This window comes from Abramis brama (genome assembly GCF_963993115.1).
Source record: "Abramis brama genome assembly, chromosome: 10".
NCBI lineage: Eukaryota > Metazoa > Chordata > Actinopteri > Cypriniformes > Leuciscidae > Abramis > Abramis brama.
Genome location: NC_139972.1, coordinates 25,667,988 through 25,687,321, shown reverse-complemented (window position 1 = coordinate 25,687,321; position 19,334 = coordinate 25,667,988). Strand labels below are relative to the sequence as shown.

Genomic DNA, 19,334 nt, shown 5'->3' with positions numbered 1-19,334 from the left:
ATTTATTTATACTGTGCATAAAGGACACAATGCACTTCTTTCTGAATTCCATCTTTTAAGTTTCATAATCATAATCATGTCGTCGCTTATAAACAGTAAATTATTGTTAATTGTTCGGGGGTGGAATTGCATCTGTGATCGTTGAGAAGAATTCTCCGGTTGCTCTTCTTGTCGACGATTGATGGGTGGGAATCTCTAGGCACCTCACGATTCGATTATGATTCAGAGGGTAACGATTATCGATTATTAACGATTTTTTTTTTTTTTTTTTACTACTTGGTACTTTTCAAGCAAATATTTATGATGACCCATAACTAACTTACTTCCAATACTTCCTATATTAATTTTATTAATAAAACAAATGGAAGTGATTTGGCAAGTCAACTGTAAGGTTACATTTGCCAGCATATGTCCCAACATTGCAAAGGACCAACAGGAAAATAAATGTGTGCCTGTACTAGCAGCATACTTGTAGTAAATTAATACAAACTTCAGCATATTCTGAATCTCTAGCATTTAATAATAAACTTCTAACCAACATCCTCTTGTTATTTCCAAATTCCAATGAGCAATATAATCCTTCAGACAAAAAAAAAAAACATTTTGCTGTAGCAAATTCACAAACAGTTTTCGTTCAAAAATATAGGATTATGTACCAGCAGCTCTCATACTAACATAATGATTGTGGACTTACGCATATTCTGAATAATTAGTAACATACAAAGCCGCTCTTATTCACAACTAAATAATAGTTATGACTTGAAATGTTTGCTGTATACCACAATCAAAAACAGCTTATAATACAAAAAAAGTGAATGAACATCTGCAGAGAGCACAGTCAAAATGTAACTTTTTGTGACTGACATTGCACATATTGCAGGGCAGTGTATAACGTACGTATAACAGATCGGTTTACAGCATATTGATATGAAAACTAAACAATACAGAAAGCAGCTCTCATACAAAAAAAAATACTAAATAGGTAACAATGAAATTGCCAATTTTCTTAGCTTATAACGAAGAGGGTGCCGTTCGAATTTGGCGCTCAGCCATCATGCTTCTGTTATGTGCGCGACTCTGTTATGTGCGCGCCACAGACTGTCCGCGCACTGCACGTCCGTTTTAGAGTTCCGCCTTTTGCGTTCCGTCAATATTAAGTTATTAGGAAAAAAAATATATTTTTTATTTTAGAAAATCGATTTTTGACATTTGTGAATCGATTCAGAATCGTCCACGTCCGCATCGCGATGCATCTAAGAATCGATTTTCCCCCCACCCCTAGGAACGGGGGCCAATCAGGGGCCAATCAGATTTCAGCAGGGGCCAGGGCCCCTGTGGCCCCGCCTCTAGAACCGCCCCTGCTTGTGGGTCTGAAAAGAGTTTATGAAGATGTATTTGCAGGCATGGAATGTTGATTGTGGTTGTTGTGGTCTATCTCTCCTATAGAGCTCTGAATGAAATGTGGAAGTGTCAGAACATGCTGAGACACCATGTCAAAGATCTTCTGGATCTTGTTAAACAGCCAAAAGTTGGTTTTTCCTCTCAGTTGTTTGGTTTTGGTTATAGCTTTTCTGATTTCTCTATATTACATGTTGTACTCCTGGTTGAACATTCTTGAATTCCTTTATCCCCCCCAGTCTGACTCTTACAACAAGGCCGTGTTCTCAAAGGTCATGGTTATCACAAGTAAGTCGTGTTTGTTCTCTGCAGTGCTGTTAGATTAATCTCCTGTCAAATGCAATCAGCTTTTTGTGTAAGAAAAACGTTCACTGAGGGGGAAACATCTCTCCATCTCCATCTCTGTGTTAAAGAAAACCTGCCAGACCCGGGGAAGACGCAGGACTTCGTGAAGAAGCTCGCTCAGGTTCTTGAGGAGGACGAGAAGATCAGAAAGCAGCTGGAGACTCTCGTGAGCCCATCCTGCTCGTGTAAGCAGGCCGAGGTCTGCGTGGTAAGAACCGTATTTCTTCACCTTGCAGAAAAATCAATTTTTTTACCTTTTGTAGTTTAAGTTGTCTCAGTTTGTGTCTGTGTTTGCACTCCACAGAAAGAAATCACCAAAAAACTGGGCAGCCCCAAACAGCCCAGCAACCCTTTCCTAGAGATGGTGAAGTTTTTATTGGAGAGGATAGCACCCGTTCATATCGACACAGAGTCTATCAGGTACATTAAGACTTTTAAATACCGGGAATAAATGTACCATCATTTGCACGCTGTCTCACTGCTTCCTCTCTTTCTGCAGTGCACTTATCAAACAAGTGAACAAATCTATAGAAGGAACTGCTGATGATGAAGATGAGGGAGTCCCGACTGAGCAAGCAATCAGAGCCGGCCTGGAGCTTCTGAAAGTAAATAAACCTCTACTAGGCCCATTACCGCATTGGACTGTGTCCGTGCTGCTGTTAAATCCCATTAGCACAGAAACATACATGCATGTCAATATTTGGATTAAGTCAAAATTGTTTCGTTAGTTTGTTGCTCCAGTATAGCTACTGGGTTTATTTATTTATTTTTATTTTTAATTCATTTGGTGTCTTCTTTATCCAAAGCAATTTACATTGAATTTAAGGGTACATTTTATCAATTTATGTGCTAGCGCCATGGTCTTCTATTTTATTTTTATTTTATTGTATTCTATTTTTTTATTTTATTCCTCCGATTCAGATGAACCATTAATTCAACCAAACAGTTATTGTTTGATTCAAAATGTTACATATAAAAATTAAATCACTTTGATACATCTGGTAACGTTACCATGAATCTGTGCAAACTGTTTCAATTAATTGATTAAAACTTGATTCACCTATTCATGTACTGAGTCAAACTTGCCAATACTATAGCATTTTTACTACTGTATTTTAAATGAGAAACAGACCATCTTTAGAATTCTTAATGGCCCAAAAAAATGCCAGCAGACAATATCACTCAGCCTTTAATATACACATTTAATAGAATGTAAACTCTTTTTATTATTAGTTTGTTGGTATGTGTTCATTGCTATACTGAAGTGTCTTTACGCCCCTCAGGTCCTGTCCTTCACCCACCCTGTGTCGTTTCACTCTGCCGAAACCTTCGAGTCTTTGCTGGGCTGTCTGAAGATGGACGATGAAAAGGTTGCAGAGGCCGCACTGCAGATCTTCAAAAACACTGGCAACAAACTGGAGGAGAGCTTCCCACACATTAAATCGTAAGTTTGAGTCTGTCTCATGGACCTGTTCAGAAGAGCACATCTGGGCTTTCGTTCTAGAAGAGTGATGCTGCTTTTAATCATACTTATATTTATTGAAGACTGTTTCTCATTTAGTGATTTTCTGAGATGCTCTGCCACTTGAAATTGGAAAACCATTTTCTATTGTGCTGTACAGTCATCCATAAAGTGGATGTTGCCATTCACTTCTGCCTGTTTTACTACTTTTTGCCCCCTAGAGTCCTGTTACCAGTACTGCAGCAGAAAGCAAAGAAGGGTCCTCCACGCCAGGCCAAATATGCCATCCACTGTATCCATGCCATGTTCTCCAACAGAGATACACACTTTGCACAGATATTTGAGGTAAGATTGTGAAGAATAGTCTTGGTGTCTAAAATATATCTGGAATAATGTTTTTGTAACTTTGCTGTTCCTCTGAAATGACTTTCCTTTTTGGCTAACGTGACCGAGGCCTTCACATGTTCACTTTAAAATTTTACCTGGATGCCTGACACTCTAACCAATTCTATCTGCCACAGCCTCTGTATAAGAGTCTAGACACAGACAACATGGAACAGCTCATCACCCCTTTAACGACACTGGGACACCTGGCCATGCTGGCCCCGGAACAGTTTGCAGCTCCGCTCAAATCTTTAGTGGCCAATTTCATCGTTAAAGACCTGCTAATGAACGACCGGGTAAATTACTGCACTGCTCATTACTGTTTCCGCAATAAAGCCTGAATTTTGATGAGAGGACACAGCAATCAGTGTGATGCACTGCATAGAAATGCACATTTTTATATCTCCCCTTCTGGTGAAGTAGTGCAGAATGCGAGGACTCAAAATGAACTCAGAAACTTGATGTATAAACGCCTCTGGATTGCTTCACTGTAACATACATTATGAACCCAAAGTTCTTTTTTGTAAATAAACATTTGTCTATTTTCTGGCCATTACAGGATGGGCATAAATTATAAAAATAGAATATATGTGATATAAATTAAAAGTAAATAAATTATAGTAAATATATTTTTGACTTGGATATTTTACTGTTCCAATGTAGAATATTCCAATTTTAAAAAACAATATATTCCAATATCATAATGCCAATATTAAATATACACACACACACACACACACACACACACACACACACACACACACACACACTATATATACACTGTATATACACACACACACACGCACATTTATAATATAGTTTGTGTACTTTTTCGTATATTTTGGATTGAAATGTTACTGAAAAAATATGGCAAAAATAAATAGAATATTCATATGATTAAATGATTAAATGTTAATATTTGTTGATAAAGCTTCAAGGGAAATCTTTTTGTGTGTGTTCTAACTTCAGTATAAATAATGACTGTTCTTAAGGTCAGTATGAACGTGAACTAACATGGGTAAAAAATAACAAAAACATTAGACATTTAAATTGTTTATCACAATTATTTGTATAACAATGAATCATCAGCCAAAGTTTCATGATCGTGAAAGCACTGCTGATAATGAATATCATAGCCGGTCAAGAGAGCAGCATTAAATATGCATGTGTTGTTTATTTGCCTGTAGCATGAACTAATTTAAACTCATTTAATTAATGTGATTTTATGGGTGTGTGCTTGCTTAAGGCTCAAATCAACCCAGTATAATTATGAGAGTAAATGCCTTAGAAAGTTCAGAATGTATCAAACAGATGAGAACCCGTTTACTGATCTCATTTGATTGACCTTGTATGCACATATTTATTTAATTTTGCAGCAGTTTTAAATCATAGTCGTGTGCTTTAATACACACAGACGTGTGACACATCATTTGTCTCCTCACCTCTATTACAAGCAGTGTGCTTATTTTTAGTTGTAACCTTGTTAGCAAACTTTCAGACCAAGCAATAAAGGGTTCTCCACACGCTCTGGTTTTTGAGGCATCTGATACTGATCTAGATTTTCTGTTTGCTGCAAAGATTGCTGGCAAGAAAACCACCAAGCTGTGGGTCCCAGATGACGAAGTCTCTCCTGAAACATTGGCTAAGGTGAGACGCTCAGTAAATAAATCACAACTTCAGCTAAGATTTGTCTTTTACCATTTATTATTCATTTTCCCAGAGTAAATCACATCTCAGCCTGTTTTGCATTGATTCCCAACAGATATGGCTAGACAGGTTCTTTTCTTCTTTTAGTTTTTTTTTTTTTCACCTTTATATTTGAAATAAATGACACCTAAACTTAGTCACAGGAGATCCTAGTTACTAGCGAGTAAATTATGAGTTTAATGTTCCTCTGTCTTTGTGCGTTTCAGATTCAGGGTCTGAAACTGATGGTCAGGTGGCTGCTCGGCGTGAAGAACAACCAGAGTAAATCTGGCAACTCCACTCTGAGAATGCTGACGGCTATCCTGAGCAGCGATGGCGATCTGACGGAGCAGGGCAAGATGGGGTGAGTGGCACTTTGAGTCAATGCCCTAAATGCATAGTTCCAAACCCTTCACTAGTGACTACCATGAGCTGTGATGTAAAAAAAAATATATAGGTAAATTTCATGGTTTTAAGAGCACTGAAAAACAGAGCATTTACATCCAACAAATAAACACTACCATTCAAAAGATTTTTTTGTTGTTTTTGAAAGAAGTCTTATGCTCACCAAGCCTGCATTTGTTTGATCAAAAATAGTGAAATTATTAGAATTTAAAATAACTGTTCTCCATTTTAAAATATTTTAATATACAATGTATTCATGTGATCTTCAGTGTCACATGATCCTTCAGAAATCATTCGAATGTGCTGATTTTGGGCTCAAGAAACTTTTCTTATTATCAATGTTGAAAGCAATTGTGCTGCTTAATATTTTTATGGAAACCATTATACATTTTTCAGCATTCTTTGGTGAATAGAAAAACAGCATATAAACAGTTTGTACATTATACATTTCTTTGCTGTCACTTTTGATGAATTGAATGCATCCTTGCTGAATAAAAGTATTAATTTCTTTCAGGTTTTTATTTATTTAATTTTTACTTTTTTTTTTCTTTTTAAAAATCTGACTGACTGACTTTTGAACAGTAGTGTAAGATAAAATCGTCAAAAGTTAAAATGTATGGTTTTGTTTAGAATTTAATGTATTGTTTTTAATGTATGCACACAAAAAATGAGTCTCCCCCCCCCCACACTAATACTGGGGGAGCCCAGTCTGTTACATGTGCTTTACCAAAAAGGCTGGAAATTATACTTTCATTCTAATAGGAAACTCCAACACCACAGTAAATTCATGAACACTTTGGCTGGAAAATGATGGCATACATAGCAAAACATTACTGATTCTTTTATTTGTATGTTGTGATGTGGGAGTGATTTTATGTGCTGGCTTTCTGTGTGTGGGTGTACAGGAAGCCGGACATGTCTCGTCTGCGGCTAGCAGCCGGCTGTGCGATTCTTCGTCTCGCTCAGGAGCCGTGCTACCATGAGATCATCACCCTGGAGCAGTACCAGCTCTGCGCCCTCGTCATCAACGTAAGACCCATCGCCGGCTCCTTATCTGACTGCATATTGGTCCAGTGTCAAAAAATCAAAACATTGTTTTAATGGGTTACTCTGCTCTGACTAACAGGCTGGTTGGTTTTATAGTGATTCACTGTATTCCTGGTCACCCGCCACGCTTTGAAGTCTTATCAGATGTGCAGGTTTTGACAAACATATCTTTGAGGAAGCCTCACTAAGGGTCACTTAACGGTTGGCTGCAAACCGACCATTAAAATCAGAAGTCAGCTTCCAAATAATGCCTCTCTTATTGCAGATGTAGCCTCAGTATGAATGTTCATTCACAATCCATTTTACTTTTATAAGATGGATGACTATTTCAGAGTACAACTGGATGTTCAAGCAGAAAAAAACAGGGTGGGAATTAATTGGATTGTTGAAAGTGGGTGTTTCATATTAAAATTGAGCCAGACCAAATCTTTGACCAAAACCAAAGCTTAAGCAGGGATGTGCAGGCTGTTAGATAATATTGCTAACTGACAGCCAAAAAGTGACATCAGAAGAAAAATAAAGCGGTTTCAGAGGAAGAAACCAATCAGTCTTTCACAGCAAGTCTAAATATGTGTATTAAGAAATTAATTGGGGGTCCATTTTGATTTCACGTTGATCTGTACAGGAAACAAAACGTTGTAGGTTAAACCCTGCAGGAATGGACAGCGTTGCACAAACCTGGTGGTGGCACTTAACCCTAGGTCGCTGCAAGGTTATTGTTCCTGGAGTGTTTTGTAAACTGTTGATGAAAAGCATCAGCTAAATGACTTATTAGGAACTAATGAGTGCGCTTGTCTTTCTCAGGACGAGTGCTATCAGGTGCGACAGGCCTTCGCCCAGAAGCTGCACAAAGGCCTGTGCAGATTGCGTCTGCCGCTCGAGTACCTGGCCGTGTTCACGTTGTGTGCCAAAGACCCGGTGAAGGAGCGCAGGGCGCACGCCCGTCAGTGCCTGGTCAAAAACATCAACTTGCGCAGGGAGTACCTGAAACAGCACGCAGCAGTCAGCGGTAAGGACAGTCCGTCTAAATCCTGCTCTAAAGATAAAGCTAGAATCAAGAAACTGTTCTTATTCGGCATCACGTATTTGGTTCATTTACAATTATTAATTATTATTTGAGGTGAGGGCGTGAGGGCACTTTTAAAAGCTAAAAGAATCATTCCGGAATCAGAAGCAGAATCAAATTCCTTATTAAAGAGGCACACACGTGGTGTGTTTGTGTGCTAGTGATCTTTATTAGTTAATATTCACACGTCCAGCACACTGAAATCTTGAGATGCTCTGCTGAACTGTTCATCAGGGTCATTATGCAGAAAGACTCTGTTGTTATGTCTGTCCTGTCAGGTGGATTTTCCAGTCCGTCGTGTTGGTTTCTTCATCTGTTGCTTTTGGAATTAATTCATTGCATGTCAGCATTTTGTTTTAATTTGTTAGTTTCAGACCCTTTGAGAATGTGAACCTTTTCCAATTGTAATTCATATTCATGAACCAGAGTACAAACCCATGCTATTGTAAAATATTGAGGGACCTGGAAAATGCCCAGGATTTTATAATACTCACATAGTGTGTGTGTGTGTGTGTGTGTGTGTGTGTGTGTGTGTGTGTGTGTGTGTGTGTGTGTGTGTGTGTGTGTGTGTGTGTGTGTGTGTACTGCAGAGAAGCTGATATCACTCCTGCCGGAATATGTGGTGCCATATGCAATTCACCTTTTGGTCCATGACCCAGACTATGTGAAAGTCCAGGACATTGAGCAGCTCAAAGACATCAAAGAGTGAGTCCACACAAGCTCTCTTCCATCTTTAATCTGAGAACGGTTATCTCTTCATTAGGTTGTCATTTCAAGCTTTGGATGAGATATTTGTTACCAATATGTGCAGCTTGTTAGATGTTTGGCTGGCTGCCGAAAACACTGATAAATGGTGTTCCAGAGTTGCCATCTGCCTTTAATCTTGAAAATGATGTCTCTCTCTCTCTCTCTCTCTCTCTCTCTCTCTCTCATATATATCTTCTCTTTCATATCTTCTCTTTCCCTTCAGGGCTTTATGGTTTGTTTTGGAAATCCTAATGGCCAAAAATGAAAACAACAGCCATGCGTTTATCAGGAAAATGGTGGAAAACATAAAACAGACAAAAGATGGACAGTGTCCGGATGATCCCAAGATTAATGAGGTCCGTCTTGTTTGAAGGATGCTTTGCTTTTTTCATGTGGCTATTCATAAGTTGTTCTAACAGGGAAAACCTTAGAAATGTAAATTATTTTCAGAACTGGACATTTATGAAGTACTAACAAAACTTGTAAATGTCTATAGTCATTATAAATATTTTATATCGTTATATCGCTCATGCCTATATAAATGTTTTTATTTACACTGTCCTCCAGAAACTGTACACAGTGTGTGATGTAGCCATGAACATCGTCATCTCCAAGAGCACCACATACAGTCTCGAGTCGCCTAAAGATCCTGTACTGCCTGCACGCTACTTCACACAACCGGACAAGGTGCTTAACTGCTGCTTTTCTGTTGAACTGCTGCAGGACTTAGTTGTAGAAATACTAGGGAATTTTTATTTTATTAAAAAATTTTGTATTATGGGAATGTTTTTGCTAGGAAAGTGGATGTCAGTATAGGATTGTGACTGGATTTAAACCCATATCTCCCATAAACAATACACGTTTCTACCCTGGAGTGGAAAAGTCACAGAAATGTATGAAATCTTAGAGTAATTGAAACGTCTGTACTGTATATAAATGTTCTTGTTGAGCTTTTTTTGCATCTCAAAAAAAAAAGAACAAAAAAGCTTAACATCTTTATCTAGTCAGAAGTCATTAATTTTTGATTGGTTAGCAAGTGTGGAAGACCTGCTGCTGGTACAAACTTTATATCAGTTTAAAAAAAATGTCTGTTCAAAATGATTTTTCTCCCACTCGTTCACTTTGTCTTTCAATGTCCTCGCTGCCTTTCAGAATTTCAGTAACACAAAAAACTATCTGCCTCCTGAGATGAAGTCGTTCTTCACCCCAGGAAAGGTACATATTTGCCTTCTATTCTGTGCTTTTAGCCTTCTTCAGTCCTATAGGACTGTGAGATTGACTGCCTGATTCTCTCCGCAGCCTAAGGCAGCAAACGTGCTGGGCGCCGTGAACAAGCCTCTGTCCGCCACAGGAAAACTGCAGACCAAACTCTCACGAATGGAGACCATCAGCAACGCCAGCAGTAACTCCAACCCCAGCTCCCCCGGCCGCAGTAAAGGACGGTTAGTGTCACAAACACGCATACATGTGAGCTAATTGTGTTTGTGTTGAGGAGGAAGGCAAGGCAGCACACGGGATTACGAAAGATCGTCCTTTCTACTAGAGATGGGAAGTGTCATTCGTTCTCATTCATCAAGTTCGTTTTTTCAGTGTGTTGTTTTTGATGAAGCAATTCAAAAAACGATTCTCCAGTTTACATTTGCATGCAGATTACACAAAAGTAGTACAGTTAATGTACTTTTTTTGTAGTAAACAATTTTTGGTTCAAAAATACTGTTCATCGCCATGTCTGGGTAGTCTACCTTATATTTGAGAAGTGTACAAACGCTCTGCAGTTTGTTTAAACCAATTAATTAACAACCCATGTAAAAGCAGTTTGTTTGTAATCTGACCTCACTATAGGTTGTAGGGGAAAACACCATATCATGGCTAGAGATAGCTTTTGCTCTGAATGCAAGAAACAACACATCTAACCGGCGATTTTGAAAATATGTAGTTTAGCACATTCCTAAAAACGACATATTTGTTGCATGATCTGTTCAGTAGCATAAATTTGATCCAGATGTCCTGTAAAACCAATGGTGGTGTGCATAAATACACAAGCGTTATAAATAACATTTGACACACTCCCTCTCTTAAAACTGTAATATCGTTGTAAACACTGAGCTGCCTGCAGTTTGATCTCAAGCCTCATCTGAATCCATTTTATGTTATTAACACAAATTGTCATACTGCAGTCTGGCTGTGGTATTAACATCCTGCTGTGGACTAAACAAGCTCTAATGAGGTCACAGTGCTTTGTAATCATACCGCCTTTCAGCATCCACACGAGTGAAAGCAGGAAAGGTAGGTGTGCGGTGGCTGTCTACAAGTTACTGGGTTATTGAATAGGTGTCATTGAGATTCTTTTGAATGGTGTGTTTTATGTGTCTGCGTCACGAAGGCACAATAATTGCTGTTTCCTTTTACCTGTGCTACACTGAAAGAGCACTCTGGGGATGTACTGTTCAATGGCATTGAGATGACTCATGCCGTCCCTCTAGATTTACAATGGCCAAACTCGCAGCTGTCTTTATAATGTGACCAAGACTAACTGATGAGAGATGCCTTGAAGTTTGTCATTCTTGGAGTCTTTTATTATTGGTTTCTTCACATTCTTCAATTAGTAGCTTCATGGCCTTTAACGAGATTTATAAAAAAAAATTCAAAGAGTAACTTGTCTCGCACTACATGTGCACTTCTTTTCTCACTCCAGACTGGACTCGGCTGAAGTGGACCACAGTGAGAATGAAGACATTTCAATGAAGAGCCCATCTGAGACAGAAAAGCCCAGCAGGGGGCGCAAGCGAGGCGCAGCAGCCAGCCAAGACGACAAGGGCCAGGAGTCCAAACCCAAGCGGGGCCGGAAGAAAGCAGCCAACACGAGCACTGATGATGCTGAGGACCAGTGGGGCGAGGACAGCAGCATGGCAGAGCCGACCATGGAGACCGAAGACGAACAGAACAGCCCACCCAAGAAGGGACGGCGAGGACGGCCGCCCAAATCAGCAGCCGCAAAGGACGAGACACCCAGCAAGGGCAGGAGGGGTCGCAGGAAGGCTGCTCCACCTGTAGATGAGGAGAATGAGGAAGAGCAGCAAGAGGAAGAGGAGGAGGAAGAGGATGACGCAGGCAGTGAGAATATGGAGGTGAAGCCCAAAGGCAGACGAGGACGGAAACCAAGGTGAGTGGCTGCCTGCATGCACTTCTGTTCTTCTTCATCTTATTATTATTATCATTTATCATATATACTGTATATGACAATCAAGTGTCAGTGGCTTTGGAACACATGACTTTAGAAGACATGAAGAATTTTGACAAGACTTGAAGGTTTATATAGACTTCAACCTAATATTGGAAGTTTTTATTGGTTGCTCCATGAATGTTGCAAAGCAACTAGCGATGGTACGACAAAACACCTTTTTTTTTGTATGTGAATGCTGTTTTACATGAATATTACAACACGAGGGAAGCACAAAGCTTTGTTTACAAAAGAAAGTAGAGGTTGCGACCATGGAAACATTTGGATTCGTGCTGAATGAGAGGCACATGAGCCCATACATTTTAAGCCATTTGTCGGCTTTGTATTCTGTTTTGTGATCTGGCAATTTTCCACGAATTTCAAGTAGAAAAACCATTCACACCAAGAACGATAACTATAAAGATAACGATTAAGATATAGTTCTAAAAATCATTCTCAGTATTAAAGAATAGCAGAGTTCACACCACATCTATAACAATAATGGCACAGAGAAACAATATCGTTGAAATTACTTTCAGAACGATTTTATCCAGCTGATGAATGATAAAAACATTGACAGCCATTCAGAATCCATCCTGCTGTAACAAGCTCGAGGAAGTGACAGACCAGCACACGCTTAGAATAAACAGAACAATATCATCCGCTGGTGTGGACGCTAATATAGTTATCTTTATGTTTATTGCTCTTGGTGTGAACGGGCCTTTACTTGTACATCAAAATCTGTTTAACAGTTTGTGCTTGTTTGGTAAGGCACATCAAGTTTATTTGTGTAGCACATATCACATCCCTGTAATTTACAGGGCTCCAGACTAACTTTTTTTACTAGGAGCGCTGTAGCCCCTTACTGAAAATTTTAGGAGTGCAAGCAGAAAATTTTGGGGCACACCTTAAATCAGCTTGCAATGCAATTATTCAAATTTCCCCCAAAATAACTGTAATACTGACAGATTATTTAATAATAAATAGACTTAACGTACAGATATTACAATGTGCAGTTTTAGTTCACAGGGCTCCAGACTAACATCTGAGGGCAGCGGCACCGGAGCCACTGAGTTCTACAAAAAAATATCTGGTAGCACTGGGGCTGACAATAAAGCACTAAGCTTAATTTAGGGTGTAGATGAAATTAACTTTAATTATTATCATTCATAATGTCTTAATATTAATTAAAAAGCAAACCGAGTGAAAAAAAATATATATTAGGGAGTGAAAATAGCCAATAAGCATCCTACTGTTTACAATGGTAATTTATTTATTTTATTATTTTTAAATAAGTGTGTAAATAAGAGTTTAAATAAGAAAATTTTTGAAGGATGAACAAAAAATATGTTGGTCATCACATTAAAAATAACATTTATATATGATAGTTTTGAAGTGCTGGAAAAAGATGAGTAACAGTTAGTACTTGTAAGTGTTTGACTATTTCTGTCACATTATGGTTACAGTTACTACATTAAATCCATGGTGAATGTTGCTGATTTGTGGACTGAAAGCCTTCTATAAGTGTTTCTCCTGGTTTTCACGTCAGCGCTGTTTGATCTGATATCTATGGTTTATAACAGAGAACTCTGCGGCGAATCGGAATGTTTCTCACTGGATCTCGCAGCGATTATGTTATTAATTCTGAGGCGAATTCAATGGATTTCTTCTAGTAACAGTGTCGCGTGATCGAGATCGGCCCGCGACTGGCAAGTTCGGGGCGCTGCGCTGTCTATTATTGGTCCGAACTAATAAACGGTCCGTGAAGCATAAAGGAGTAGCGCATTTTCGTTCCGCTTTCATTTTGTTTGGATTCGCTGCTCGCCAACGTTATGGTCGCGCCAGAGCGACCTAAATAAATATTTGGTCGCACCGGCAGGAAAAATGGTCGCAAAATGCGACCAATTGGTCGCAGTCTGGAGCCCTGATTTAGTTTTGCTTTCTCTGGCAGCACATCAAATAGGCTATAGCTAAATGTCTCTCACCTGCGGAAGATAAAATTAACTCTTCATACCTTTTACAACAAGTGTCATTTGCTTTGGAACTTCAGGAGAATGAAGAAAAATGGAGTCTTAAGACATGAAGATATTAGACAAGAGATGGTATCTGTCCTGCTCGTGTCCCAAATCTCTCTCAGAGTGCTATTTATGATGACGCATTTATCTTTGTGGGGAAATATAAAACAAATGTATTTATTTATTTATTCAACTTTCTTATATTATTTAGGTTACCATTATTTACTGATATGTGTGTGGCCACTTTATTAGGTACACCTAGCTTAAAATTTAGATTAATTAGACCAAGCAACGTTTTTTCAATCTTCTATTGTCCAATTTTGGTGGGCTGTGTGAATTGTAGCCTCAGTTTCCTGTTCTCAGCTGACAGGAGTCTTTTGCAGACCTCGGCACGGTTGTAATGAGTGCTTATTTGAGTTACTGTTTCCTTTCTATCAGCTCGAACCAGTCTAGCCATTCTCCTCTGACCTCTGGCATCAACAAGGCATTTTCACACACTGCCGCTCACTGGACATTTCCTCTTTTTCTGACCATTCTCTGCAAACCCTAGAGATGGTTGTGCCTGAAAATCCTAGTGGATCAGCAGTTTCTGAAATACTTAGACCAGCCCGTCTGGCACCAGCAACAATGCCACTTTTAAAGTCACTTTTCCTCCTCATTCTGAGGCTCAGTTTGAACTTCAGCAGATCGTCTTGATCTACATACCTAAATGCATTGATTTGCTGCCATGTGATTTTCTGATTAGATATTTGCATTAACTCACCCTGCCACTGTCCTAAATAAGCCCTAAATAGTATTCATGAACTGCATACCAAATTGAGTCTGTACTATGGATAATGTAGGAAAAACTGCTACTGGAACTTCCTGAATACCCACAAACCCTTTTTTAACACATGTGTTTAAAATGTTTTTTTCGTAGAGCGGAGGTATCAGAGGCCGCCAGTGATTCTGTGGAATCCACACCTCAGAAAAGGAGAGGAAGACCTCCAAAGACACAGACAGCAGCTAGGAAAGCCAGGTACACAGACCCATGTTGCTAAAAGCTCAGTCTACATGTGTGTCTAGGTCTGTTTCATGGTTTTCATTCGACTCATATAATCTGTTTCAGTGGTGGGAGATCAAAAGCTGCCGCCAACCAGGAAGAGGAGTCTGAAGAGGAGATGGACACAGCCCAACAGAGTGAAGAGGAAGAGGATGAGTCAATGGACTCACCTAAAGTGAGTTTCCTTTCGCTTGAATTCTCACAATCATAGAAAGCCCAATTAGCTGATTTAAAAACGTTTAGGTATCTAGGCAAGGAAGATAAACATCTTAAAAGTCTATCCTTAAAACACTTAGGATGATCTTCTTAGGAAGATCTTCGGTTTGGAGACTGGAGATTCGTACCAGAAATGTAATAATTGTTTAAATATATAAATTCCGCATAGAAATCCACTCCAGAAATCTGAATGACAATTAAAATAAATAATAAATCTGATATTTATCATGAATAACTTGGTCATATAAATTAATTGGTCAGAAATCTTGAAATGTATAACTATTTAACTCTATTATTTCTGTGTAGAAATACGCTCCAGAAATGTGTATCTAGTAGTCATGAATGACCATAAATGTCATGGGAATTCATTATTCAGAAACATTGAAACTGTTGAGAATATGTACTAATGACATGTTTTATAGGTGCGACGGAAGGTTGGAAGAAGGGACAGAAGATGAGTGCTTACAGACACAAAACACAAGATTGATTGGAGATTGCTATACTTAAGGAAAAAGTCCCAAAAAGAGGAGTGAACTTGTGGAAAGTTTGGACTTTGGAGCCATGCATCTGCTTCAGCTGTATTTTGCCGTCTTTTTCTGCCGTACGCTTCTGCCCCACCTATCCACCATGCCTTGTGGTTCGTTTTCCATTGTTATGTGTGCCGACCATGTGATCTTAATCTTATGAGAAAGTGTAAATAGTTTTTGGGCTCTTACTCCCTCCCCCACCCCCCACCCACCCAAGGTTAGGGAGGCAACTTGTATAGCTTTTACCTCCAGCTTTAAATATATTGCACCAGCTGATCTGTCCAAGTAAAGGAAAAAAAAATCTGAACAACTTTTAGCAGTACTGTAAGTGTCCTGTGTGTCTTCTGTATATCATTCTGTACTGTGCTACATGAATAACCATTTTGTAGGTCCCTTTTTTATTATTTGTTCGTCATTTTATCCTTTCCTTTTTTTAACCCTACTCATTTGTGTAATTCTTGTGTGCATATGGTTGTGCATGTGCAAATGTGCCTCTGCAGATAAAAGAAACACTGGTCTGATGTTAAATTCATGTATTTGTTACATTTTACAGCCCAGTATTGATTTTATCAGTGTTTGAAACAGGGAGGAGATGGTACAGAGCATTGGTTTTAATATTGGCCGTGTTGGGAAACAATTGAAGATTTTTCCCCCACCACCAAAATCAGTTTTTCAGTCTGCTGAACCAATAAAATATTCTGTATAAATAACTTGCGTATTTGTTTATTGGTAATGTAGTGTTCATTTAGGCAAACTTGTATGCCACTGACCTCAAAATATTATGAGTCCCTTTTGAGGAATCATCTTTCTAAAATACAATTGCTATATATTTTCATGTAAATGTTTTTTTCATACTGTAAAAAAAATGTATAAGTAGGCTATATTTAGTAAAATATGATCTGGTAAATATATAGTTATAATTTTTTCCTTAGAGTACTTTTAGATTTCAACTCAGATGCAAAACTATGGCTGGCAATGGAATAAATTAATTGTGATTAACGTCTTTAAGGATAACATAACCATAACTATATTAGCGTCTACTCTACACCAACACAAGATAACGTTTTGTTTATTATAAGCACGTGCTGCAGTTTTGTCGTTTGTGTCTTAAAATGCTCGAGCTCTTTAAAGCAGGATGAATTCTGATTGGCTGTCAATGTTTTTATCATTCATAAGCTGGTTAAAGTAGTTCTGATGGTGATTCCAACGATACATATCCTCTGTGCCAGTTATCGTTATAGTTGTGGTGTGGACTCTGCTATTCTTTTAAACTTATAAAGATTTTAAGAACTATATCTTCATCATTATAGTTATCGTCCTTGGTGTGAACGGCCTTACAGTATAAGATCACGCTATCTGGGTTCTACGAAGTGAGAGAGAGCGACCGACCGAGGATGGTCCACATGTAAACCAAATTTATGATCAGCCAATCATTTATTTGGCATCATTCAAGTGCTTTTAACCCTTAAACTGGCAAGAGTAGAAAATGATAAGCAACAAATAATTTCATGTCATTTTTTATATCATCTGGAAATCATATCCAAAAGAATTTTTGAAAAATGTTATGTATTTTGGATTTTATGAGTTGTGACTCCCAGATCACATTGCCTCTTCAGGGTATAAAAAAAGGACCGAATCTATAACTGTAACTGCCATTGCATGTTTAAAACAATTATATCCTATACTTCAACTCATATAATGTTGACATATTATATATCATTGGAAAGCTTACAAACTCAAGATTCAACCGTTTTGAAATCGGACCTTGCGTTACCATAAAAATGGTTTAAAAAAATTGGGTATAATGGTAATAAATGTTGGATTTAGGTCAGGCTGACTAATTGATCACAGATAACTTGAAGCAAATCATGTGACCAGCATACTCAAGACAGACAGGCTGTATCAGTTTAACCTGTACATTTTATAATTTGTAAAAAAAAAAAAATACCTCAGAATACAAAGATTGTTACAAAAATGAATACAAAGTTAATCCCTTTTTTATACCCAAAAGTGGCAATGTGACTCAGGTGTAACATATTTCAAAACGTGCTAAATAACAACATGAACAACATTTTTATACATTTTCTTTTTCAGCACCTTAAGACAATGTTCATAATTAATGTTAGCAGTGTTAGTATTATTTTTTCAAAAGAAAAGTAAGATTAATATTAACTTATCTCAAAATATGAATGTCATGCACCACTGGCAGCCATGTTGGATTTAGGTCAGGCTGACTAATTAATCACAAAATGTTTTAAACAAATCATGTGACCAGCATACTCAAGACAGACCAGGCTGTGATAAATGATAAAAGGATTTGATGAAAAAATCATTCTTACACCCCAAAAAAGACGACAAAAACTATGTTACACCCAGATCACATTGCCAGTTTTAGGGTTAAACCATTCAAGCGCCATAAGATGCAAAAGAGAACTGGCGTGCTGTGTGTGTTGTGACGCGCGAACATCTGTCCAGAAGATCCAGATTAAAAAATATATATATATTGACTGAGGCAATTCAAATAAATGAAGACATACAGTACATCATAAGGTCAAACAGAATGTACAGGTACTGAGTTGTTTGGCCACTGAAACTTAGGCCACTGTCCATGGTGTAAATTCTTATTAGGCAAAACCTGTTTCAATCCGAAATCCATCTTTTCAAATGCAAATGATATAAACCTTATGCTTTCAACTGCCTTTTCGTTGCTCTGTAAGTCTGCTTACATATCATTTCAAGTTTTTTGAGCATTTGGTTAAAAGCAAACCGTTTCAGAACATGTTTTTGTAAGAGGTAACAAATATTGTTTTTCACGCACCCACCGTCTGCTTACCAGCTGCTGTGTGGCATTTACCGGTACTTTAAAACTGGAAATCTATTAGACTGCATTTAACTTAGCAACATGAAGCCTTTTTGTACAATTATAACAGCTTTGTGCAGGGCTGTCATTTGCATGCATTTATACACCCACACTATGTAAGAAGAACTCTACTTGCTGCCAACTGCAAATGAGAATTAAGTAAATAAGACAAACAATTCAGTGTTGGTTTAAGCAAAGGCTCTTAACAGCCATTTACACACTGGCAGTTGTCTATCTATCTATCTGTCTGTCTGTCTGTCTGTCTGTCTGTCTGTCTGCCTGCCTGCCTGCCTGCCTGCCTGCCTATCTATCTATCTATCTATCTATCTATCTATCTATCTATCTATCTATCTATCTATCTATCTATCTATCTATCTATCTATCTATCTATCTATCTATCTATCTATCTATCTATCCTTCCTTTTACAGCTTTTAGTATGTAGCCTGCAAATCACAGTTAGTTTTTTTTAGCTGTTTAACTATTATTTATTTACACCACTTGTCTTTTGTCTCGCATAACACACTGTAGTAAAAGTCTGAATCATCCTTAAGTAAATGAAAATCCTGCTTAGCCTCAATCGTTTGCCATGTGTCACAGTGTGTATTGTTGTGTTGGGGTCACGTGACTGTGCTAACCAATCGGAGTGGGGGATATTACGCCGCGCACTAGTCCTGTGTTCCCTGCGCTCTCATTAAATTCCCTCATCCGTCTAGTAGTACATAGCGATATTCGATTCATTTAAACGAGTCGATTCGTTTGGTTTGTTGAAATTATCCAATTCGTTGATTAATCACATTGTTCCCGGAATTCCCACAAGTGACATTTATAGTTAAATGCTTCTGTGTATGGCTAAGTTTTTGAATGGGTTTGAGCTTTTAGTTTAGTAGGCTATCTGTGCGCTCCAGTTTGGTGT

The 19,334-nt window shown here is 38.2% G+C and overlaps 1 protein-coding gene across 1 annotated transcript in view; it reads left to right on the top strand.

The window, feature by feature from the left end:
* The window catches only part of pds5b (PDS5 cohesin associated factor B), a 45,999-nt gene extending 29,729 nt beyond the window's left edge, over positions 1-16,270 (top strand). Inside the window, exons 14-34 of the mRNA XM_084126992.1 lie at positions 1,447-1,528; positions 1,638-1,686; positions 1,812-1,951; positions 2,048-2,163; positions 2,243-2,348; positions 3,027-3,187; positions 3,427-3,550; positions 3,727-3,885; positions 5,168-5,236; positions 5,503-5,639; positions 6,586-6,709; positions 7,532-7,736; positions 8,384-8,498; positions 8,764-8,896; positions 9,108-9,227; positions 9,693-9,755; positions 9,840-9,982; positions 11,236-11,703; positions 14,695-14,793; positions 14,884-14,992; positions 15,456-16,270. Of these exons, the coding sequence (XP_083983118.1) occupies positions 1,447-1,528; positions 1,638-1,686; positions 1,812-1,951; positions 2,048-2,163; positions 2,243-2,348; positions 3,027-3,187; positions 3,427-3,550; positions 3,727-3,885; positions 5,168-5,236; positions 5,503-5,639; positions 6,586-6,709; positions 7,532-7,736; positions 8,384-8,498; positions 8,764-8,896; positions 9,108-9,227; positions 9,693-9,755; positions 9,840-9,982; positions 11,236-11,703; positions 14,695-14,793; positions 14,884-14,992; positions 15,456-15,491 (2,758 nt within the window). The 3' untranslated portion in view covers positions 15,492-16,270. The remainder of the gene's footprint in view (positions 1-1,446; positions 1,529-1,637; positions 1,687-1,811; positions 1,952-2,047; positions 2,164-2,242; positions 2,349-3,026; positions 3,188-3,426; positions 3,551-3,726; positions 3,886-5,167; positions 5,237-5,502; positions 5,640-6,585; positions 6,710-7,531; positions 7,737-8,383; positions 8,499-8,763; positions 8,897-9,107; positions 9,228-9,692; positions 9,756-9,839; positions 9,983-11,235; positions 11,704-14,694; positions 14,794-14,883; positions 14,993-15,455) is intronic.
* Positions 16,271-19,334: the final 3,064 nt, after the last annotated feature.